The sequence below is a fragment of the Zingiber officinale genome, chromosome 5B (genome assembly GCF_018446385.1).
Source record: "Zingiber officinale cultivar Zhangliang chromosome 5B, Zo_v1.1, whole genome shotgun sequence".
In the NCBI taxonomy this organism is placed as follows: Eukaryota; Viridiplantae; Streptophyta; class Magnoliopsida; order Zingiberales; family Zingiberaceae; genus Zingiber; species Zingiber officinale.
In genome coordinates this window covers 125050111-125075599 of record NC_055995.1, presented here as the reverse complement: position 1 = coordinate 125075599, position 25489 = coordinate 125050111, and the positions used below count along the sequence as shown (strand labels likewise).

At 41.4% G+C, this 25489-nt stretch overlaps 1 protein-coding gene and 1 pseudogene across 3 annotated transcripts; one reads left to right on the top strand and one right to left on the bottom strand.

Moving 5' to 3' along the window:
* Window positions 1-31: 31 nt before the first annotated feature.
* On the bottom strand, window positions 32-1310 carry LOC121987838 (annotated as a pseudogene).
* Window positions 1311-13126: 11816 nt separating this feature from the next.
* Window positions 13127-15689, top strand: LOC121985802. Of its 3 annotated transcripts, none has more exons than XM_042539458.1 (6): window positions 13127-13454; window positions 13536-13738; window positions 13822-14220; window positions 14296-14667; window positions 14746-14945; window positions 15051-15689. In XM_042539458.1, the coding sequence occupies exons 1-6, from the start codon at window positions 13219-13221 to the stop codon at window positions 15294-15296; spliced, it is 1656 nt and encodes a 551-aa protein (XP_042395392.1). In that variant the 5' UTR covers window positions 13127-13218; the 3' UTR covers window positions 15297-15689. The 3 variants fall into 3 exon arrangements, with proteins under 3 accessions (XP_042395392.1, XP_042395391.1, XP_042395390.1); XM_042539457.1 differs by having other exon boundaries at window positions 13130-13454; window positions 13542-13738; window positions 14740-14945; XM_042539456.1 differs by having other exon boundaries at window positions 13130-13454; window positions 14740-14945.
* Window positions 15690-25489: the final 9800 nt, after the last annotated feature.

Sequence of the window (25489 nt, the reverse complement as noted above, 5' to 3'; positions counted from 1 at the left end):
CTCGAATGGGAAATCCTACAAGTGTCAACATCTGTGAAAAGCTATTCGAACCAGATATTATATATTAGCATTTGAAGCCATGACATACAGACAGAATTATGATAAGAATTAGTGCAATAATGATTCCCAAAACAATCAACTTAATCTTCATGTTCTGAAGCCACATCTTCCTCCTGATTTGTGTTCCTTGCTGTCTAAAATCCTGTGCCTCAGAGCAAAGGTTCTCAGTCTTATTGACAAGCAACTAAATTTTCTCACCACGATCAAGAACCTATAACCCAAAAAGATCAGTTAAAAAGAAACACAAAGAATGTCCTCAAGCAGGGAATGCCAAAAACCTAAGAATGAAATAATGTGACATCACAAGCACAAAGAACCTTTTCAATGTTTTCCATCATAACTCCTTTGACTTCTGAAACCTGAGCTTTCACCTTTGTGAGTTTGCTAATCTCTTCAAGGTGATCTATGCAGTACTGCATGTGCTCTTTCAGCTTGGACCTGATGAGTTAGCAAAATGTTCCATGATAATCGTGGTTAGACAAAAGCTGAAAGACTAGAATCTGAGTGATCATTGAAAACATTACCCAAATTCACGGGTAAGGCTATTGGTTGCAGCAATTGCAGCTTTTCGTCCATATCTTTTGTTGAAGTCCTCCTTCACCCTTTCCAGAAAGGCAATGGGAATTTGCCTCCCTAGTGATTCAACGGCAACCACACAGTATGCGAAGTGCTCCATGAAGGAGAAGAAGTACAGCAAGTCATGCCCAGAGGTTGTCGTCTCTTCCCTTGGTAAGAACATTTTATTTTATAGCTGGCTCATAAAATATTTAATTCGTAATAAAATTATACATCGAACCAAATTCAAACCCATAAACTGATAAAGGAGTAAACACAAACTGAGCTTCGATTACCTAAAAGAATCAACTTGAATGAGTGTTCTAATTAAGAGAAAACAAACTATGAAGTTGCAAACAAATCCAAGAATCACATACTATACAGAAACATCAAAATATATCTCAAAAGGATGTTAAGACCATAATATGCAACTCACAAGCACTATCAGTCAAAGTAAGCGAAAACAAAATGGGGAAATGAAGAACAAAAACAAAGGTAGACACCCTAAGGAGATCAGATTCCTAGGACAACAACCACCAAAATATTCCCACAAGCATTCAATGAAAATGCCCTAGAGCTAAAAAATTTCCAAAAGCAATCGAAGCTCAGGTATGACTCTCAAACCATTTGGAACCTGTCAAGAAAGGAAATCATATCAATAGATTAACTACCATTTCAAGTGCACATATAAATAGACTTAGACACATACGAGATCGTTGATGTCTAAGGGAAGGAGGTTGCAGGAGGTGGTCCAGCAAACTGCACATATGGGAATTGCACCTATAACATGTAACAAATTTAAACTATTAATGAATTCAGTTTGGGAACAAAGAAGTTACATGTAGTTCAACAAAGATGTATATATACCTGAGAAAGTTGTGATGTCAATAATGGTGGAAATTGAGTCTCAGTCATATTGAAACTACTAACAGAACTACCAATTGTCGGCACAAAATTTATAGGCTAAAACAAAAAAATAAAAAACAATCTTAGCTGGTTATAATATAAATTATCTAACATAAGTAAAACAAATACCAACTTGATCACTAAACCGGTCACATTGTACGCTGGCCACGCTGGAAATAGTTTGATCTACACCCTGTGTTATAAAAAAATAGTGTGATTTAACTTATTCGAATTTAACAACAAATAATACCAAATAAACAAAATTTGCGAAGTTTTGGAATAGAAACCATTACAATTGTTGAAGCTTGATTTGTTTTCCTCGCTGCTTTTCTTTTCCTTGAAATCTTCTCTAACCCACCTTTCAACCTTTTACCTGACACAGTTTTTTTCTTCATTTTAATCCCTTTCACTCCAGTAGAGTTCCCTTCAATTTCCCAGGATGCTTGGCTCACATTTGATTGTTGGACATTTGATTCAGTACCTTGTAACTTATCATCCACCATCTTACACAAGCTCAACATAGCATCTTTAACAAACATGTAAGTGTCATCCCTTTCTGCTGCCTTAGTAACCAATTGAACATTCAACCCACACAACTCTTTGTAACGCATATTTTGAAGTACTTTTGGATCCAAAGTAGCATTTGTTAGGAACTTTCGTACGGCTAGAGAGGGGGTGTGAATAGCCGCCCCAAATTCTCGCGTTTCTTCCTACGATTAGGGTTAGCGCAGCGGAAAATACAATGTAGAAACGACAAAGAAAGAGATCAAACCTCAACGCATCGATGTAACGAGGTTCGGAGATGAAACTCCTACTCCTCGGCGTGTCCGTAAGGTGGACGAGCCCTATCAATCCGTCGGTGGATGAGTCCCCGGAAAACCGGCTAAATCAAACACTCCTTCTGGGTGGAGAAACCTCGCCACAAAGTCTCTTGCAACAGCAAGATAAGTGTACAAGAAATACAACAAGAAGCAAGAACAATAAGAATGTAAAAACACACACTATCTTGCCTTCGACTGGTTTCCGTTGACGAAGCAGCAACTTCACGGAACGATAGCAGCAGCTGACCAGCCGGGGAAGCTCACACGAAGCTTCACGAAGTAGAGAGCTCAGCAAAGCTCAAGCACAGCAAGAAGCAGGGGCAAAGAGAAGAAGAAAAAGGAGTTCAACAGTAGCTTCTCAACCTCTTTTATAACCTGCGAAGAAGACAGAAGAAACTAGCCGTTGCGTCGCAACGGCTAGAACCCTGATCGGTCTGTGGACCGATCAGGGAAGAGGCCTTTGCTTCTGTTCCGTCCCTGATTGGTCCACAGACCGATCAGGGAACTTCCTGATCGGTCTGGGGACCGATCAGTGAAGAAGCTTTGCTTCTGTTCCGTCCCTGATCGGTCCATGGACCGATCAGGGAACCTCCTGATCGGTCCATAGACCGATCAGGGAACTTCCTGATCGGTCTGGGGACCGATCAGGCTTTGTGCTGATCGGTCCCTTGACCGATCAGCCCCTCTCGCGCCTCGCTCCTGTTCGGCTTCTGATCGACTCCTGATCGGTCACCAGACCTATCAGTTATCACACAGTATGCTACTGATGTGTTACTGATCGGTCACCAGACCGATCAGAATATTCGCGGTATCACTGGATCGATCACCAGATCGATCCAGCTCATGGTTTTCGCCCAAACCAAGTTCAAACCAACATCCGGTCAATCTTGACCTGTTGGTACATCATGCTTAGCATCCGGTCAGTCCCTTGACCTGCTAAGACTCTCCACCAAGTGTCCGGTCAATCCCTTTGACCCACTTGGACTTTCCTCTTCGTGCCAAGTATCTGATCACTCCCTTGATCTACTTGGACTTCCCAACACCAGATGTCCGATCACCCTTGATCCATCTGGATTTTCCCTTGCCTGGCTTCACTCACCAGGACTTTCACCTAGCTTCACTCACTAGGGTTTTCACCTGGCTTCACTCACCAGGATTTCCAATCTGCCTGGCTTCACTCACCAGGACTTCCAAACTGCCTGGCTTCACTCACCAGGACTTTCCCGAATGCCTGGCTTCACTCACCAGGACTTCCACTTTCACCTAGCTTCACTCACTAGGATTTTCACCTGGCTTCACTCACTAGGGTTTTCACCTGGCTTCACTCACCAGGACTTTCCCGACTGCCTGGCTTCACTCACCAGGACTTCTCCGACTGCCTGGCTTCACTCACCAGGACTTTCCACACTGCCTAACATCCCAGTTAGGACTTTCCCACTGCCTGGCTTCACTCACCAGGACTTCTCCGACTGCCTGGCTTCACTCACCAGGACTTTCCACACTGCCTAACATCCCAGTTAGGACTTTCCCACTGCCTGGCTTCACTCACCAGGACTTTCCCTCGTGCCAAGCTCCCTGCTTGGACTTCTCCGTGCCAAGTCTCCATACTTGGACTTTTCCAGTGCCAAGTCTCCATACTTGGACTTTTCCCGTGCCAAGTCTCCATACTTGGACTTTTCGCATGCCAAGCTCCCTGCTTGGACCTTTCCAGTGCCAAGTCTCCATACTTGGACTTTTCAGGTCAACCAGGTCAACCTTGACCTACGGTTACACCAATAATCTCCCAAACATCTATTCTTGTCCCATATCAAGAATAGAACTCCCTCACGAGTGTCAAACATCAACATGCAACTCAACTAGGTCAACCTTGACCTAAAGTTGCATCAACAATCTTCCCAAGTCAAACATCAAAATACAACTCGAGTCAAGTCAACTTGAGTCGGGTCAACCAGGTCAACCTTGACCTAAGGTGCAAACCTTGACCTAAGGTTGCACCAACAATCTCCCCCTTTTTGATGTTTGACAAAATCATAATCAAGTTAGGTTAACCCGATAACCTAACTTAGGTTTTCCAACCATCTTCCAATGTCCAATGTTCTTTCCTTGAACATTCTCCCCTTAGGTTAACCCGATAACCTAACTTGGGTTCTCCAATAATTCTCCCCCTTTTTGACACACATCAAAAAGAATTCCAATGTTCTTCCTCGAACATTCCTTGACATTCTTCCCCTAGCTTAGGTTAAACCGATAACCTAACTTGGGTTCTCCAATAACTCTCCAATGAGCACTCTCCCCTTTTTGACACACATCAAAAAGAAAAAGGAGAGTATCAAGGTCAAGAGTTTCTTCCTAATGAAAGTCCCATACCTTTCATTGAAACTCTTAATTTCCCCCTTGATACTAAACTCAACAATCAACTTAGTGATAATCCCATATCACTAATCCTTAAAAATCTTAAGGAGTAAAAACTCCCCCTAAAAGCCAACTCCCTGACCATTGCACCAACAATGTCTTTGGGAGTTCCAAACCTTTAGAAATCTATAAAACCCAACTTCTGAAATTTCAGACCAACAATTGAAATCGAATCAGATTCGATCGGTCCCCGACCGATTGAATCCCCATGGATCGTCCCGCACCATCAGCCTTCACCGATCGCACCTGCAATGAATTTATCGATCGCCCCGCACCGATCCATGCTGGATCGGCCCGCATCGATCAGATTTCACCGGATCGGTCCCCGCACCGATCCGTACTGATAAGATTTCAAATTTCCTTCCCTAAATTCAGAAACTCCTAGAAAATTCCAGAAAATTAAAAAATGTGAAATTTGAGGATACATTCCTCATAACATATACTACCATGGAAAAATAGTTTTCTATGAAAGTAGTTTCCATTTTTCAATCTTGATACAAAGTTCAAAAACTTTGAAAAAGTTCAAGTTTAACTCAACTTTGTATCACAATGTTCAATGATGAATGCTATCACTAGGAAAGCTTCATCAAGGTTTTTCAAATCAATTTTAAAATGCTTTTAAAACCATTTGAATTTAGGACCATAATCTTAGGGCTATATGCACATAACTTGTACACAAGCTTTCCCTATGATCCTCCATATCTTGAATTAGGCTCATCTAGGTACAAGAACTATGCACCTTGATCCTAATTCATGATCCTAATATCTCACACACATCTAAAGTGTATCAAGCACATCCATGTCAATTTTGATGTGAGATATGGGTTTAGGTATCTTAGGCTAAGGTCTCATGCATTTTCTAAACACAAATTTGATCTCAATATCAAAATATGTTTTTCATCCTTAAATCAATTCAATTGATTATTAATGCAAGAGATGATGACATGGCATAAAATGGTATCATAAATGAGAACATGTGCCAATGTCATGATGTCATGGCATAAAGTTTGAAACTAAACTAACACATGACATATAAACTAGCCTAAGTATTATCATGACATTTCAAATGATAATAAAATAAATATGATGTCATGGCATGGCATATGGCAACCAATCATGGCAAGTTAGCTCAAATAAAATACCTAAATCCGTATCTAAGTATCCTTAGCCTTAGCTAACTTAAAATCTAACCCTAGATTGCCCATATATCCCTAAGAGAAAACCAAAATCCCAATTATGGTATTTCTCTAGGTTTTCCTCAAATTGTGCCAATTGAAATTAACATCATCATTTTCCATGATGGCACATTTTACTCTTCCAAGGAGTAAATGATAATTCCTTTTCATTTTCAAAGGTTCACAAAACCTTGAAAATGCTCCTTGAGTGTCAATTTCCTCAAAGTTGGGTTAACTACCCTTCTTATTGGAGTTGACACTCTCTAACCCATTTATGGGGTAGAGAAGATGCTCCTAGGAACCCAATACCTATTAGAGCTCATTGGGTTCACTAAATATTCACTAGGGATGACTTCCCTAGCAACTCTCCTAATGACCCTCTTAGGCTTTAAAGCCTTGGTCATTTGGGACTCATCAAGATCAACTCTAGGGGTGACTCCCCTTGTGACCTTGGTGGTGGTCTTCCTAGCCCTAGGTTTTGTTCCATAATTGAATGGAACATTATGATAAGTGGGCTTGACCACTTGGGACTTAGGTTTGTGACCCAAACCCTTTTTGTCCTTGGACATTGGTTTTTGACCCTTAAACCCTAGAGATGACTTCTCCAAGTTCTTAAGAGCCTTTTCCAAAGTATCAAGTCTTGACCTCAAGACTTGATTCTCCTTCTCTAATACCTCAATTTTTGATTTGTCATTTTTCTTTGAGGCATTCCTAGGCATGTGTCTAGTTGATTTGGGATTCCTACCTAGGTTCTCCTTAACCTTAGATGAGGTAATTCTAGGGTTGGCTTTCCTAGGGTTATCCTTATCTAGGCTCACATGTTTGGCACCTAAGCATGTGTATTGATTTCTAATGTTATCATGCTTATCATTATTGACTAGTGCAATAAAATTTCTAGCATGTATCTTACTAGTATTGCACGAATGAGACTTAAATGATACCTTAGGGTTTGCCTTAGCTCCCATAGAAGTGCTCTGCTCTGCCCTTGTGAGGTTGCCTCCCCCTCGGACAATGACTCCGATAATGTCCCCTTCGCTTGCATTGGAAGCACACCACGTGCTCCTTGCCCTTGCGTGTCGGGACTCCGGCTACCTTGACCTTTGGCGCCGGTGGAGTCTTCCTTACCCTCTTTGGACACTTACTCTTGTAGTGCCCAAATTCCCTACACTCAAAGCATATTATATGTAACTTATTTGAAATTGAAATGCTTGAGTTACCTAGGTTTGGGGATGGGTGTGAGCTCTCTTCCTCATCCCTTCCGGAGGTAGATGTCTCTTCTTCTTGTCTGAACTTGAACAAGAGGAACTCTCCTCCTCTTCTTCCTTGGATGTTGAGTAGCCCTCAACTCCCAATTCGCTCCCTCCATGATGTGAGCTACTTGGCTCACTAGGCTCCTCTTCATGGCTTGAAGTGGAGCTCTCCTCATGGTACTTGGCCAAGTTATCCCATAATTCCTTGGCATTGTTGTATTCACCTATCTTACGCAAAATATTAGTAGGTAATGAAAATTCAATTGTTTTAGTTACCTCATTGTTGATCGTGGATTGATGGACTTGTTCCTTTGTCCACTTGTTCTTCTCTAGAGGCTCTCCTTCTTTATCCATTGGAGGAGTAAAACCTTCTTGTACACAAAACCAATTCAACATATTAGTCCTAAGAAAATACATCATCCTTACCTTCCAATATGCGAAGTTGTCGTTGTAGAAGGGTGGAATGGTGATGTCTTCTCCGAATTGATCCATCTCTAGCTTTGCTCCCACGGGTGTTGATCCGATGAAGAGCGACCTCGCTCTGATACCACTTGTTAGGATCTTTCGTACGGCTAGAGAGGGGTGTGAATATCACCCAAATTCGTGCTTCTTCCTACGATTAGGTTAGCGCAGAGGAAATACAATGTAGAAACGATAAAGAAAGAGATCAAACCTCAACGACGATGTAACGAGGTCTGAGATGAACTCCTACTCCTCGGCGTGTCCGTAAGGTGGACGAGCCCTATCAATCCGTCGGTGGATGAGTCCCCGGAAAACCGGCTAAATCAAACACTCCTTCTGGGTGGAGAAACCTCGCCACAAAGTCTCTTGCAACAGCAAGATAAGTGTACAAGAAATACAACAAGAAGCAAGAACAATAAGAATGTAAAAACACACACTATCTTGCCTTCGACTGGTTTCCGTTGACGAAGCAGCAACTTCACGGAACGATAGCAGCAGCTGACCAGCCGGGGAAGCTCACACGAAGCTTCACGAAGTAGAGAGCTCAGCAAAGCTCAAGCACAGCAAGAAGCAGGGGCAAAGAGAAGAAGAAGAAGAAGTTCAACAGTAGCTTCTCAACCTCTTTTATAACCTGCGAAGAAGACAGAAGAAACTAGGGTCTCGCTATAGTTCGATCGGTCGTGGACCGATCGGGAGGATGCCTGTTCGGTCTCATGGGGTACAACACCTAATTCGGTGCTCACTCGACACATTCCTAGAACAGAGTGGAGGAAAATTGAGCTCGATTGACCTTGAGGTCCGAACGATTCTGACCGCGGATCAGGGAAATTGTTATTTACCGATGAAAAGAGCTTGTCGGTCCACGGTTGCTATGCCAACTCCAATCGAGCTGGAGGCCCAGGATGGTGCCGGGCCTTGGTTCAATCAATCACCTGATCGATTGACCAACCCAAACTTGCTCAAACTCAAGTTTAGGGTTCCACATCCAACATCCGGTCACTGTAACCTATTGGAACTCCTCATTGCCTAACATCTGGTCAACTTTGACCTGCTGGGACTTCATCACCAAGTGTTCGGTCAATCTCTTGACCAACTTGGGCTTTCTTCCTCATGCCAAATGTTTGGTCAACTTTGACCCACTTGGACTTATCATCTCGTGCCAAGTGTCTGGTCCTCCATAACTCACTTGGACTTCCAAACACCAGATGTTCAACCAGCCTTGACCCATCTGGATTTCCACATACTTGGCTTCACTTCACTAGTGCTTTTCATCACCTAACTTAACTCACCAGGATTTTCCTCTACATAGCTTCACTCACGAGGACTTTTCACCTGACTTCACTCATCAGGACTTTTCCCACTTCCTAGCTTCACTTACTAGGGCTTTTTCACCTGGCTTCACTCACCAGGACTTTTTATCACCTAGCTTAACGCGCTAGGATTTTCCCACCTGGCTTCAGTCACAAGGATTTTTCAAATTGTCTGGCTTCACTTACCAGGACTTTCGTTCTACCAAGTTTCACTCACCAGACTTTCCACACCAAGTGTCCGGTCAACACTGACCCACTAAGATTTGTTAGGACCTTCGGATGGCTAGAGAGGGGGGGTGTGAATAGCCTCAACTAAAAACTCAATCAATTCCTCACAAAAGCTTGTTAACACAGCGGAAATAAACAAAAATAAAACTGATGCAAGGAAAGAAGCACAACCCACAGCTTACACAAGTATGTACGAGGTTCGGAGATAACTTGCCCCTACTCCTCGACGTGTCCATACTTGGACTTTTCCAAGCCAAGTCTCCATACTTGACTTTTCCTGCCAAGTCTCCATACTTGGACTTTTCAAGATGCTAAGCTCCCTGCTTGGACCTTTCCAGTGCCAAGTCTCCATACTTGGACTTTTCAGGTCAACCAGGTCAACCTTGACCTACGGTTACACCAATAATCTCCCAAACATCTATTCTTGTCCCATATCAAGAATAGAACTCCCTCACGAGTGTCAAACATCAACATGCAACTCAACTAGGTCAACCTTGACCTAAAGTTGCATCAACAATCTTCCCAAGTCAAACATCAAAATACAACTCGAGTCAAGTCAACTTGAGTCGGGTCAACCAGGTCAACCTTGACCTAAGGTTGCACCAACAGCATTGTTGGCCATTGAATCATTAACTCCAAAATATCCAATTTTTGCTTTTCTTGTCCACCTTTTCAATACATAATCACTTGGGATTTTCATGATATTTTTCCACATAAATATTTTCAGAATATGAGAACACAAAATTCCAGCAAATTCATATTTTCTACAGCTACACTCAATTTTTTCACACTCCTTATCAAGTGTAACAATATGATGGTTTCTCTTTTTGTGAGGAGTAACTTTATATTTTGCAAATGTATCAACATCCTCACAAATTTCTAGAGTAGAATCATGAGATAAGCACCACTCCTGTTGAAAGCACTTGTATACCTCAGGAGTATAAATTTCACTAGCATGCTTTAAAATCTCAATAGGAAACATTAAATAGGGAACAGTTGTGTTAGATTTGAAGTCAGCTTTTAATTCCTCGTATCGACGATCATCAAGGAGTCTTTGGAAGTGACTGAAGAAGTCTAAAAACTTGTGTTTATAAGTGACATACTTTTTCACAATACTATTCATGCTCTCACTTCTTTGGGTTGTAGTCATATCCGCACAAAACATTTGTCGCCTATATACTAAAGCCCATTTTTCCTTGATGTTGTACATACGCCTCAACCAATCATTGTCTTCAAGTGTATACTTGGCTAACATCATGTTCCATGCTGAAATAAAATCTTCCTCTTCATCGAAATCATATATACATGAGGCAAAATCTTTAGCAAAGTCTCTAAAGTTAGAAAAAACTCCACTCAAATGTATGGCAGCATTTTGATAAATATGCCAAATGCACAAACGATGATGTGTTTCAGGCCATCTAGAAGCTAACGCCTTTGCCATTGCTGCATCTTGATCTGTAAGAATAGTAGTTGGCTTTTTCTCACCCATAGCTCTAGTTAATGTATCAAATAACCACTCAAAAGTCAAACTAGTTTCATCATATAATAAAGCAGCACCAAAAAGTATGGATTGTTTATGATGATTAACACCTACAAACAATGCAATTGACCGACCTTCATTGTTCTTTCTGTAGGTTGTGTCAAAGCAAACAACATCTCCAAAATTAGCATAATCAGCTCTCATCTTAGCATCAGACCAAAAAATATTAGTAATCAAATCATCTTCATCAACTTGGATAGCATAAAAAAAATTAGGATCATCAAACTGCATTTTCTGCAGATATTCCAATACACCCCCTGTATCCCCAACTCTCATATTTATTGTTCTTTTGGATCGCAAGTAATTTTTATAATCTTCAGGAATAAATCCTAAATTCTCCCTCCCACCTACTTGCCTCACCATAAGATCATGAGATGCTTTTGGGGGGATTCCCACATCACTTGCCATCTCAATCTGTATCGCTGCAGAAGAAGAAATATTCCTATGACTTCTATAGAGGTGTGTTTTGCTTGGACTTGAGAGATAATGATTATGCTCTTTAACAAACTGCACCACAGTAAACTTGTTTTTTTTCCGATTACAAATCTTCATTTTAGCCTCACAACCAAACCTTGTTTCATCACGACTTGCTTTGACATAAAGATCTCGTTTGTCTTTTCCTCTTTTACCTTGGGCACAACAAAAAAAAACTCTATCAAGTAATTTACCCGATTCATCCTTGTGGATTCTACCTCTCCTTACACCAAACCCAACCTTTTTAGCATATGTCAAATAAAATTGATATGCATCTTCTTCTGTTTCAAATTCCAATCCCAATTGTGGTATATCCAAATCTGTTTCAATGTTCAAGCCTATACAATCAAACAAACAAAGCAAGATGGCTAAAAAAAGAAATTTGATATAATGAAGCTCAATACAATCCCAATATGATTCTTATTACCTTCATCAATATAATCAAAGTCACCTTCTTGTCTATCTTCATTTCCTTCAAAATTCAACCGACGACAACTTGTAGATTCATCCTCCATGATAATTACTTTGATCCTGTAAAAATAATTCAATTTAGGGCAAAATAAAAAAAAACAACCACAAAAGAACTGCATGTCCTCGGTAAACCTTCACGTCGTGGCAGAGCAATTACAGGAGCAGGAAGAGGTAGAGGAATCATGAAAAATGAAACAAAGAAACCTATACAAGCACCCCAGGATGGCATCGGCAAGAACACTGGTGATATTGAGATGGTCTATTTCTAAGATACTTATTAAAGAAGTATGTCTTGTAGAAATTCACTGTGCTTTTTGCTAGGCAAGTAATTTTTAACACAATTCACCTTGCAATCAGGCGGAGAAGGTTTTTTAGCACAAGCTCAAGTTTGAGTTACTATATAACTTGAATCTCAAGCGTTAATATACCAAACATGTCTGGTCTGCATATCTAGACAAGCTAAGTTGTAGATCAGCCCAACTATGCTGCAAGCTGATGGGCGTCTCTCTTTCACATCTAAATCAAGCAAAACACACCTAATCCTAAGGGTATGAAGGATGCCAAGAACTTGCTGAAAGTAAGGTAAATTATACAAATTATACAACTCAGTTAACAACTTACAAATGAAACAAATTAGACAAAAATTTTGATTTAAAAAGATATTGGAAACAAATCAACAGGAAAGGTCAACATTTAAATAGGAAGGAATTATTAAAGGAAAATTCAAACTTGCTAGAACCAACAGTTGAACTCCTAAATCCTCACTTAAAGAGCGTGGGTCGTCGTCGGTGAGGGCAGGGCTAGGCGTCGTAGGAGGTCGGGACTCGTGGGCGCGTTCCTCTGCGTTTGGGCTCGTTTCCGCGGGCACGCAGAAACCAAAAGTGGGATGTCGCGGTGGCTGGAGGTCGTCGGGGACGATGGAGACTGTCGGGGACGTTGGAGGGTGGAGTCTTCGTCTTCGGTGTGAGAGGTGGAGGATCGCCGACGGAGAGGATAACTCTGCGTGAGAGGTATGAGATCGGCGACGGAGAGGATCGCGAGAGTTAGGGCTGGGGTTTCTGTCGTGAGAGAGGTTTCTGCGTGCACGCGGCGTGCACGTGAGACCCTTTTATATGATTTTTTATGGTCCAGAGTGGTCCAGAGTTATTTGGTCCAGAGGATCCGCTCTGTTCTTCTTCCTCTTCTTCTTCGAAAACGAATTTGCTTCCGAACCAATTCATTGGAGCCGTGCGGCGTCATCAGGTTAATCTTCTTCTTCCCCGATTTGACTCAACCAACCCGGTCCACCGTTAAAGGTAGATCCGCTACCTTAGCGACCCCCCTAGTGTCGGTCCCATGGATATGGAGAAAGGTTCATGCAGGTACACAGGCCATAGGCGCATGACAGGGTAAACCTGATCCACCGTTAAGCTTCCATTATAAATGCTGAAAATTAATCACCTTAAAGGCTTCTGTCTCGTTTATAAATAATATAATTCACTCATCTCTCTCCAAATTTTCCTTGCCTAAAGCAGCAGCTAGCAGCAATCAGTAGACTACACACCGCCACAGCAAATGCCACCGTCTCCTGTTAAATGCATGCACAACGCCAGTCTCACCTTCCATCACAAAACTGAAACCGAACCACTTTTTGTCTCCGATTCCCATGGCCGTGCCGGCAGCACTAGTACTGTGATGTTTCTCCTCCTCCATGCCTCCACTTTCCTCACCCTCCTCCACCTCCTCGGCTTCCTCCTCACCAAGCTCTTCGTCCATCTCCTCGCCGAGCCATCCACAGCAGACCACCAAAGGTGCATGCCTATTTCGGTTCATCATCATCCTTTTTCCTCTGATCTCTTTTGTTGTTAGTTTATACTGAGCATTAATTCCAGTTGCAGGCGCACCCATCTCGTTGCCGGAGAAGGTGAAGCAGTGAACGAGGAGTTCGACTCTTCCGACGTCTTTAGCAGTGAAGAAAGCCTGTTCTTTTTTTACGGCGAAGGCTTCGTCAGCGATCCGTCAGTTGAAGAAGCAGAACAGATAATAGTTGATGGTCAACTCGAAGATTGTGGAGTGATATCTGGGACTGCTAAAGGTGCGTCCTGTAGATTCCTTAAGCAGAAATTGAGTCTTGAATTCTAACTAATTGATCAATCTTCCTTGTGCTGGATGATAAAGATGAAGGCCGTGGCGAAATTGGAGATTCTTTGTCGGATCATGAAGAGGAAGCTGAGTTTGAGCAGCAGGAGGAGGAGGAGATGGAGGATAATAAAGAGGAAGAAATGCCAAAGAACGAGAAAGTGGTGTTCGATGTGAACAAAGCAGAACAGTTCGACAGTAAAAAGTTTAAGCTCGAAGAGCACACGTTTGGTGCTTCTCTTACAAGTGAATCCACTTCGAAGAGCTCCATGGAATGGAGAAGCTCTGCGATCTTCAGCGATTCGGTGACCGAATGCCCCTTTTCATCTTCGTCGCGCAGGAGTTCGTCTCACTGGGAAACCTACACATTGTTCCGGAAGTACGACGAGGAGATGATGTTCTTCGATCGAATCTGCGCACAGAAACTCACTGAAACAGGTACGTTCATCCAGTTTCTTCATGTAGATCGATGCACCAAATTTTATGAATACTTAGGTTTCTGTAAATGTTCAGAAACGTTTAGATCGTTGAAGTACCAGACGAGATCATCGACATCGCAAAGAATAATTCACAAACAAAACAAGAAGCAGGGAAGTCATCGAGATCCTTATCGAGAGTTGGAATGCGTCTACGTGGCTCAGATTTGCCTAGCTTGGGAAGCTCTCAGTTGGAACTACAATTACTTCCGGCAAAAGAATTCCAAAGGATCAGAAAGCGATCAAAAATCTTGTTGCACCGCGTGGATAGCTGAGCAATTCCAGCAGTTCCAAGTCCTCCTGCAACGATTCATCGAGAATGAGCCTTACGAGCGTGGTCGTAGGCCCGAAATATTCGCTCGAACGAGGATCTTTTCTCCAAAATTGCTACAAGTTCCTGAATTCCGAGGTACTGTTTCAAAACCTGCAATTGCTAACTGCAAGCGCTGACTTAATTGGTTTTCTTTGGTTAATTATCAAGATCCAGAAGCAGATGAATTGCGCAAAGATGAAATGGTTTCATCCGCAGAGTTCCTACCGATTCTGGACCACGCGATCGGAACCTTCATGATCTTCCTCAAGGCAGACAAGGAGACTCCTTGCCAAATGCTGAAAGCCCTCTTCAAGAGGAAAACAAGCTCAGCGGACCCAAATCATCTCCATTTCCTCAAGAAAACTAACAAGAATGTGAGCCATCAATCAATCAATCAATCAATCATCTTTCGATTCAGACTGCTTAACTCGCTAACAAAGTTTTTTTAATGCTGCTGATGACTCGATATATATTTTCAGAACAAGATGACGCTTAAAGATCTGCTGAGACCGAGAAGATGCCTGAAAAGGCAGAGGGTGAAAGGGAAACAAGAGATGGACGTGCTCATGGGCTTAACTGACATGAAGATCGTCTCCAGAGTTCTGAGGATGCCTGAGATCAGACAAGAGCAACTGCAATGGTGTGAGGAGAAGATGAGCAAGGTGAAAGTGTTGGATGGCAGGATTCAAAGAGATTCCTCCCCACTTTTCTTCCCTGTTCACTGACTCCCACGTCACTACTGCACAATCTACTCTACTTTAGCTGGCTGATGACTAGATAAAGCTCATGAGAATATGCATTCCACCTTCGGGGAGTTGACATGTCCGAATTGCCGACATTGGAAGCATGTGGAGAAGCTTGAAGGATAGAGATCCACGTTGGTGTACAAAAGTCGATAGGTCTGTGTTTTCCTCATGAACAATATATGCATAAAAATAAAGTGAGTAAAAGTGAAAGCGAGCACAACTTTAGCTTTACTTTGCTTCACTGATGAGGTTTAGTGGTGGTGGATAGGGCTCCATGGACTTCAAATTGTGTTTTAGAACATGAAAAGTATTTGTTGAAGGTAGATATCACAAGAATTCACAGAATATTATATATGCTGAACGTTTGGTGCTTGTGGCTCATGCACTAACCTTTAACTCATATCATTTTTAAACAGAATTATGGCACTAATCAATCGTACATGGACTAATGGTTTGATAGTGATGAACTTATAATCACTAACTTTTGCAGTGTTTCAGGGAAAGATTCCTCCTTTTGGATCTAATTATGGTGCTTGCATAAGCATCCTTGAAGTGAGTGTGGATGCTAAAACCGTTTGTGTAGATCAAAACCATTTCTAGTTGAAAGTTGGGTGTTGTATAGAGAAGTTTAATTAGAGGTTTCAGTAGGAATTATGGTTGTTTAGGGTTGAATTGAAATGATTCGAGGTTAATTTTGATAAGTTTGGATTCAGTTTTGAGTTCTGTTTAGTGGTAGATGGTCAATTAGAGGTTGTGGTAGGCGGAGTTTTATTTGAATGTGCTTTGGATTGAATGAGGTCTCGCTTTAGGATGTCCCACATGGTGTTTTCTTTTCATTTGTTTTTTCAAAGTTCATTGCAACTTCACCAACAATTTGATTTAAAATATCAAATCAATTTGATCTAAATTCATAAATTCTCATATCTCCATTGGTCGACATAATTAGTATCTACACAAGTATTTGCTCAAATAGGTATTGCAATTAATTTCTAACTAATGTAAAATATCTCATTGGGTGTTTAATTTTTCCTATGTAAAGAACTATTAGGCTGAGACAAAATGTCCCTATGATTTACTTACTTGTATCTTATTGTATAGTTAATGATACTATACCGCTTGAGATAAAAGATATTACATTTTATTGTATTCTCATATATCACCTATTACTTCAATAAATAAGTATTCTAATATATTTCATGTAATAATTTTGACACGAATATTCTTACGATTTCCTAACTCTTTGGAGTCACTTTATATCTTTATTTTTTAATTAACGAATAATACTCTATGTCTTTTTCTTTTATAACTTAGAGTAGTTTAAAATCATATTAATTTTATATAGGGATGCATGATAGTGAATCAGATTCGACTTAGATTCAATATCCTTCATCTATTTATCTATCAGGAATCAGAAATTTATTCTCATATCCATACCTATTAAAGAATTGAATATATATATATATATATATATATATATATATATATATATATATATATATATATATATATATATATATATATATATAATCCCTTCATACCTTTTTCCATTCGAATCGAATGATGAAGGACCATTCGAATCGAATATCGAATCCTTCATCAGATTATAAGAAAATTATCATCTATAGTTTTGTCCATAAATTCTTTTATGCATTCTTTGCATCCACTTAAATCATGATATACCTTTATTCTCTAATTTAAACTAATTTAGGGTAATATAATCGTCTTATTTAAAACCATTATATAGATTTAAATTATCCTTACTTTTTAAGCAAGCATTGTTGTATTTTTTTTTTTTTTTTTGCATCCTCTATAATCTAAATTGGGCAAAAATCAAAAGGATATCTCTTTTTAAACTAATCATTAAATGAACACCTTATTAATTTATTATCAAAAGGGCATCTCATTCCCTATAAAATTACATAGCTGTTTTCACTATAAAGTAACAACTTATTTTTATTATTATCTCTCTTCTATTTTTTTCTCATCTAAATCGACACATTATAACAGCTACGAACTCATAACTGGTACAACTGAGCTGTCACACAATCGTATTTGCTACAACATGGGAAAAAAATTTAACACTAAAATTGTTCGAAGCCTTTTAAAAGGATTTAAATGATATTTTTTGAGCCTGAAACTTGACCGTTACGTGTTCCACCCTATAACAAGTTGTAGATATCTAAACGAGTTTCGATTTAATATATTGTGTGTCCTATGGTTTAACTCGAGTCAAAAGTTATGATCTCTTAAATTTAAAGATTTAATATTCGTGTTACAGTAGCTACGAAACCATCGCTACTACCATGTGAATGTTAAACCCTAAATTTTGAGAGGTCATAAGTTTTTGTTAGGACACGAAGAGAGCTACAGGGGGTGTGAATAGCTTTATTCGCTTCTTCGATGATAATTTACAGCGGATACTTGTAGTGAAGACTCCACAATACTAACACCTCCTATTCACTTGGTATCCACCATTTTGAGATGACTAATCTAAGGATCCACATCATGCACACAACTCCACTATGAGCACACTCCTTGAAAACTTTTCGGAGGTAAAGAAGCATCGTACAATCTTGAACATGATAAATACAACAAGAATATAAGCAAAAATGAAAGTAAACACTTTACAATGAGATCTTGCTTAGTGATCCGAATGTAGCTGAGGGCATAGGAGTCATTAGGGAATCAGGGAGGGGCATTTCGATCTTTTGAGATGGGGAGGGTTTGGGTTTTAAATGATGGCACTGTTCACCAGTGGAGGGGAAGTTGGGTGCTTGGGTTTTCCGCCGCCTCCAGGAGGAAAGAAAGGAAGTCTTCTTCTTCTTCTTTCCTCGTCGTCACTATCGAAGGAGGGCCGCCACCGCCGAGCACAAGGGGCTTCTTCGTGTTCTTTCTCGCCGCCGCCCTTTTCCCTGCCCGTCACGCCACCGCCAGCTACCCCGCCCAGCTCCTCGGCGGTCGCGAGGCGGGCCTGTCAGTTATCCTCACGGTGTTGCCCGTACCGACGCCGGTCAGCACGCACGACCTGGTCACCCACCTCGCCGGCGTCGACTTCCACCTCAGCTTCATTCGCTATAGCATCCAGCTAGCCCTCGTCGAGCTCACCATGCCTCTGCTCCTCACAGCCGCCGTCTCCAGTGGACGTTATCACCTTCCCGGCAGCCGCCGCCACCTCCTCTCGCGGCCACAGCCGCCGTCTCCAGCGGGTGTTGCCGCCGCCGCCTCCTCCCGTGGCCACAACCGTCGTCTCTAGTGGGCGCCGTCACCTTCCGAGCAGTCGTCGCCTTCATACTATTTGTTTGCTCCGACCTTCGAGTCGGGATGGTGTTCGGCCTGCGAGCCGATGTGGTTCCGGCCTTCAAGCCATTGATATGTTTCTACTCCTTGGCTTCATGGGACCTCCGGCCTTGTATTGCCCCCAGTCCTGTGTTGACTCAGTCTTCATCCAGTCCGATCCCTCAGGCTACAGAAATTCCCGCCCCTGCGGGCCAAGGTACAGGGAGGTCATCATTCCCCTTTTTACATATGATATTCCTATTCGTCATTATATTTTATATCGAAGAGGGCTAATCTGAGACAACTTATCATCCCTGCCCGATGCTACGGGCCAAGCACGGCGGCTAGCTCACCGATCCACTTGAGGGCACCCCCCCGAGGCCAGGGTACGTCACCGTTCTCATTCTTTTATTCATTTCATCGTCCTACTATTCAGCTGCTTATATATTCGTGGGACCAGCCTTGAGCATTGGGGTACCAGGGATCGGGGCAACCCGGTCGCTGGCTGCAGGTACTGTTGACCAGAGGACTTCTGATGACTTGGTCAACATAGAAGACAGCTCACCAGCCGGGTCATGGAGATGCGGTCAACATTCCCGACGCGTCATTCCGACAGGTCCGTCTTCTCAGCTTCCCGACAGGAACATATTTGGCGCCGTCTGTGGGAACTTCGCCTGATCTGGAACGTGAAGATGGACGACGCCGAAAAATTCTACCATACTCATGACTTTGGTGGGTTTCGACGAGCATGTCATATTCTCCTCACTCCACGGGTATTTGGGAGTCGAGGAATTGAGTCAGATCCTCTGCTGGATGGCATGTCAGTTTTTTCGTTGTATTTTCTCTTTCGATCATAGGATCTGCCATAGTTCTCCAGTCGAACACTCCTGTATTGATCAGCCGGGCTTGTCCTATATTAGAGCCACAGGCTCGATCTCGAAGACTCCCGTGCCGATCGGCCGGGTTTATATTTTATTAGAGCCACGAGCTCATTGTTGAAGACTCCCTCGTTGATCGACCGGGTTTGAGTTATATTAGAGCCACAGGCTCAATTGCGAAGACTCCCGCGCCGATCGGTCGGGATTATATTTGCGAAGCCTCTCGTGACAATCGGCCGAGTTTATATTTTATTAGAGCCACGAGCTCATTTTCGAAGACTCCTGCACTGATCGACCAGGTTTGAGTTATATTAGAGTCACAGGCTCAATTGCGAAGACTCTCGCGTCGATCGGTCGGGATTATATTTACGAAAACTCCCGCGTCGATCGGCCGGGATTATATTTCGAAGACTCCCGCGTCGATCGACCGGGATTATATTTACGAAAACTCCCGCGTCGATCTGCCGGGATTATATTTCGAAGACTCCCGCGCCGATCGACCGGGATTATATTTGTGAAGACTCCCGCGTCGATCGGCTGGGTTTGAGTTATATTAGAGCCACAGGCTCTAGAAGTCGAGCGACGACTATAAACCCCTGAGTCGAGCGGCGACTATAAACTCCAGAGTCAAGCGGCGACTATAAACCCTAGAGTCGAGCGGCGACTATAAACTCCAGAGTCGAGCGGAAACTATAAACCCCAGAGTCGAGCGACGACTATAAACCCCAGAGTCGAGCGACGACTATAAACCCCTGTGAAGACCGTCGAGCGGTGACGTTAAACCTAGGTCTCTACCGATGGTCGAGCGGCGACCTTAAACCCGAGTCTCCACCGACCAACTTATCAGAAGCATCTATATCCAGCTTATCAGCGCATCGTATTTTCTATCTCCCCCGTTCGGAGTCGAGCGGTCGTCACTGGTCTCGGACCAGCATATCGGATATTGCATCTCCCCCGTTCGGGGTAGAGCGGTCGTCACTGGTCTCGGACCAGCTTATCGGATATTTCATCTCCCCCGTTTAGGGTCTAACGGTCGTCACTAGTCGCAGACCAGCATATCGGATATTGCATCTCCCCCGTTCGGGGTCGAGCGGTCGTCACTAGTCTCGGACCAGCATATCGGATATTGCATCTCCCCCGTTCGGGGTCGAGCGGTGATCACTGTGTTGGTTGCTACTCGGAAAACCTAGAGGTTCTACTGTACAAAAATTTTGTACAAAGGTCTGAACCTTTTCCTAGCTACCGTGTGTTCTTTTAAATTAAATTTTGGATCGCCTGCGGAACTTAACACGTTTGATCCAAAACTTAATCTATTCGTTCTTTTAGGTTTTGACTTGGGTCTCCTGCGGAACTTAACACGTTCGACCCAAATCACCTTAAGTTATTAATTCCATTAAATATTAATTTCCATAATTGGTTCCCAGTACTGACGTGGCGAGGCACACGACCTTCTTGGATATGGGAACAACCACCACCGACTAGACAAAACCTTTTATGGAAAGACAATATTTAATTTCCTAAAATAACTTTAGGTTAACTGAAAAGAACAATCAAATCACAAGGAAAAATAAAACAAAAGAACACAACATCGAAAAACATATTCGAAATACTAGAATCGTAAGCCTCTTGTATTTGGTATTATTTCCATAAACAACTAGTATGATGCGGAAAAGGAAAAACTACTAGTTATACCTTCTAGAAAGACCTCTTGATCTTCTACCGTATTCCTCTTCTAACCTCGGACGTTGTGTGGACAACGATCTTCCAATATGAGAAACCACCAACCACCTTCTTCTCCTCCTAGCTAGGTTCGGCCACAACAAGAAAGCTTCACCAAGGAAGAAGATTAAAACACCAACCAAGTTCCAAGAGATGCTAGCTTTTTCTCCTTCTTCTTCTTCTTCTTCTCCAAGTAGTATCCGGCCACCGCAAGAGCTCCAAGGGGAGAGAGAGGTTCGGCCACCACAAGAGGAAGAGAGGGAGAGGATGATGGCCGGCCACAACACCAAGGAAAAGAGAAAGAGAAACAATAGAGGCTGTAACCATGAAGGCACCCCCACCCCTTCTTTTATATTCCTTAGCCTTGGCAATTTAGGAAATTTAATTACAATAAAATTTTCTTAATTTCTTTGACAACAATTAATTAAGAAAAATTAAATAAATTTTCCTAATTATTTGTATGTGGCCGGCCACCTCTTGTAGAGCAAATAGGATAATTTTAATCAACAATTAAAACTTCCTAATTTGTCTTTGGAAATTTTTAAAAAATAAAATTTTCCTTTAAAATCTTTTCATGGTTGATAAAAAGAAATTTCCATAATTTTAATTTTACAACATGTGAATAATTTTTAAAGAGAAAATAAAATATCTCATCAATCTACAAATAAGGAAAGAGATCTAATCTCTTTCTTTAATCTTTTGTAGATCTTTTACAAGAGAGATATTTTAATTTTAATTCTCTTTAATAAATTATTTCTTCCACATAATAAAAATTAAAATTAAAATTCTTTTTTAATTTAATTTGGCCGACCCCCACTAGCTTGGGTTCAAGCTAGGGCCGGCCACCCCAATTTATACCTAGGCCGACCCTAGCTTGATTCCCAAGCTAGCTTGGCTGACCCCCTATTGGTGGGTATAGAAGGTGGGTATAGGTGGGTATAGTACTCTATAAATAAGAGGCTACGATAGGGACCGAGAGGAGGAATTGGTTTTGGTCTCCCGATAAAATTAAGCATCCCGTGTTCGCCCCGAACACACAACTTAATTTTATCAATAATAATTCATTTCACTAGAGAACTATTATTGAACTACCGCACCAATCCCAAATTACATTTTTGGGCTCCTTCTTATTATGAGTGTGTTAATCTCCCTGTGTTTAAGATATCGAATGCCCACTAATTAAGTGAGTTACTGACAACTCATTTAATTAATATCTAAGTCCAAGAATAGTACCACTCAACCTTATTATCATGTCGGACTAAGTCCACCTGCAGGGTTTAACATGACAATCCTTATGAGCTCATCTTGGGGACATTATCAACCTAGATTACTAGGACACAGTTTCCTTCTATAATCAACAACACACACTATAAGTGATATCATTTCCCAACTTATCGGGCTTATTGATTTATCGAACTAAATCTCACCCATTGATAAATTAAAGAAATAAATATCAAATATATGTGTTTGTTATTATATTAGGATTAAGAGCACACACTTCCATAATAACTGAGGTATTTGTTTCTTTATAAAATCAGTATAAAAGAAACGACCTCATAATGGTCCTACTCAATACACTCTAAGTGTACTAGTGTAATTATACAGTCAAGATAAACTGATACTAAATTACACTACGACCTTCTAATGATTTGTTCCTTTCCATTTTGGTCGTGAGCTACTGTTTATAATTTATAAGGTACTGATAACATCATCTTCTGCATGTGACACCACATACTATGTTATCTACAGTATAAATTAATTGAACAACTACAACTAAATGTAGACAATTTTACCAAATTTGATTCTTTATTAATAATGAATGTTTACAAAGCTTAGGCTTTCAGTATACCCTCCAACAATCTCCCACTTATATTAATGACTAAGCTGCCATATCTTCTACCATACATCTGATTCTCATTCCCTCCACATGCCGATCGAAAGCTTTCGCCGGAAAGGCCTTAGTGAAAGGATCTGCCAGGTTATCTGCTGATGCAATCTTGGCGATGACAACTTCTCCTCGCTTCACGATATCTCGTATCAGGGTACTTAGCCTATATGTTTACTTGCCTTATGAGCTCGTGGTTCCTTGAGTTTGCATGATCGCTATTATCACAATAAATTGTGATGATTTTGGGCAAACCAGAATCACATCCAAGTCCATTAAAAGTTTCTGAGCCATACCGCTTCTTTAGCTGGCTGCTACATACTCGACTTCCATCGATGAGACCGAAACGCATTTCTGCTTAACACTCCTCCACAAAATGGCTCCACCTCCTAAAGTAAACACATAGCCTGATGTAAACTTACTGTTGTCCCTATCTGATTGGAAATCTGAATCCGTGTAACCCACAGGAAGCAAATCATCTGCTTGATAAACTAGCATATAATCTCTAGTCCTTCTCAGGTACTTTAATATATGCTTTACCGCAGTCCAATGTCCTTGTCTAGGGTTACTCTGATATCTGCTAACCATGCCCACGGCAAAACAGATATCAGGTCTCATACATAGCATTGCATACATTAGGCTACCTACAGCCAAAGCATAAGGAACTGCTTTCATGTCCTCTATATCTTTTGATGTCTTCGGAGACATCTCTTTAAATAGAGCTATTCCATGCCTAAAAGGTAAGAAACCTTTCTTGGAATCCTACATGCTAAAACGAGCAAGGATTGTATCTATATATGAAGCTTGGGACAGACACAACATTCTTTTCTTACGATCCCTTATTACTTTGATCCCAAGAATGTGTGCACACTCTCCTAAATCCTTCATATCAAATTGTTTGGACAACCATACCCTTACGTCTCATAATACCTTGACATTGTTGCCAATTAACAAAATATCATCTACGTATAGTACAAGAAATACCACCACGTTTCCGTTACACTTCTTATATACACAAGACTCATCCGGACTTTGAATAAATCCATATGACTGAATTACTTCATTAAACCGAATGTTCCAAGATCTTGAAGCTTGCTTCAGTCCATAAATGGACCGATTGAGCTTGCACACTAGATGCTCTTTGCCTTTTTCAATGAACCCTTCTGGTTGCCTCATATGGATGTTTTCCTCAAGACTTCCATTAAGGAAAGCTGTCTTGACATCCATCTGCCAAATCTCATAATCCATATGAGCAGCAATGGATAAGAGTATCCGGATAGACTTAAGCATGGCTACCGGTGAAAAGATTTCCTCATAATCGATTCCCTCTTTTTGAGTGTACCCTTTCACAACAAGCCTAGCTTTGAAGGTTTCTACCTTCCCGTCTGTCCCTCTTTTTCTTTTATAGATCCACTTACATCCAACGGCTTTTACACCATCAGGTGGTTCTACAAGCTCCCAGACCTTATTAGAGTACATAGACTCTATTTCAGAATTCATCGCCTTTTGTCAAGATACTGCATCTATATCTTGGAGTGCTTCGTCATATGTCCGGGGATCAGGTCCATATTTACCCGGGATCAAGTCCGAAGACTCTCCCAAAAACATGAATCTCTCAGGCTGCCTCACAACCCTCCCACTACGACGAGGCACTGTTTGTGGTTGTGTATCATGTGTGACACGTGTTACAGTCTCTTGTGGTACTTCATCTTGTATTGTTGGTACTAAAGTAGACGTGTCCTCTCTTAGTTCTTCTAAAACAACTTTACTATTGGGCTTGTGATCCATTATATAGTCTTCTTCTAAAAACTGGGCATTGGTGCTAACAATGACCTTCTGGTCTTTAGGACTATAAAATAAACCACCTTTCGTTCCTTTTGGATATCCTACAAACACACGAACTTCTGTACGGGATTCTAACTTATCAGCATCTGGTTTCAGCACATGTGCTGGACTACCCCAAATCCGAATATGTCTTAGACTGGATTTTCGCCCATTCCACAATTCTATGGGAGTAGAAAAAACTGATTTAGAAGGTACTAAGTTCAGTACATACACCGCTATTTCCAGAGCATATCCCCAAAACGAATTTGGTAATTCTGAATAACTCATCATCGATCTAACCATCTCCATAAGAGTCCTATTCCTTCGTTCTGCTACACCATTCTGTTGGGGTGTTCCAGGTGCAGACAATTGGGATTGAATCCCAGCCTCTGATAAGTAATTCCTAAACTCTCCTAAGAGGTATTCGCCACCACGATCAGATCGTAGTGTCTTGATACTTTTACCTAATCGTTTCTCCACATCAGCCTTGTATTCTTTGAACTTATCAAAGCACTCAGACTTGCGGCGCATTAGGTAAATATATCCATATCTTGAATAATCATCTATAAAAGAGAGAAAATATTCAAAAC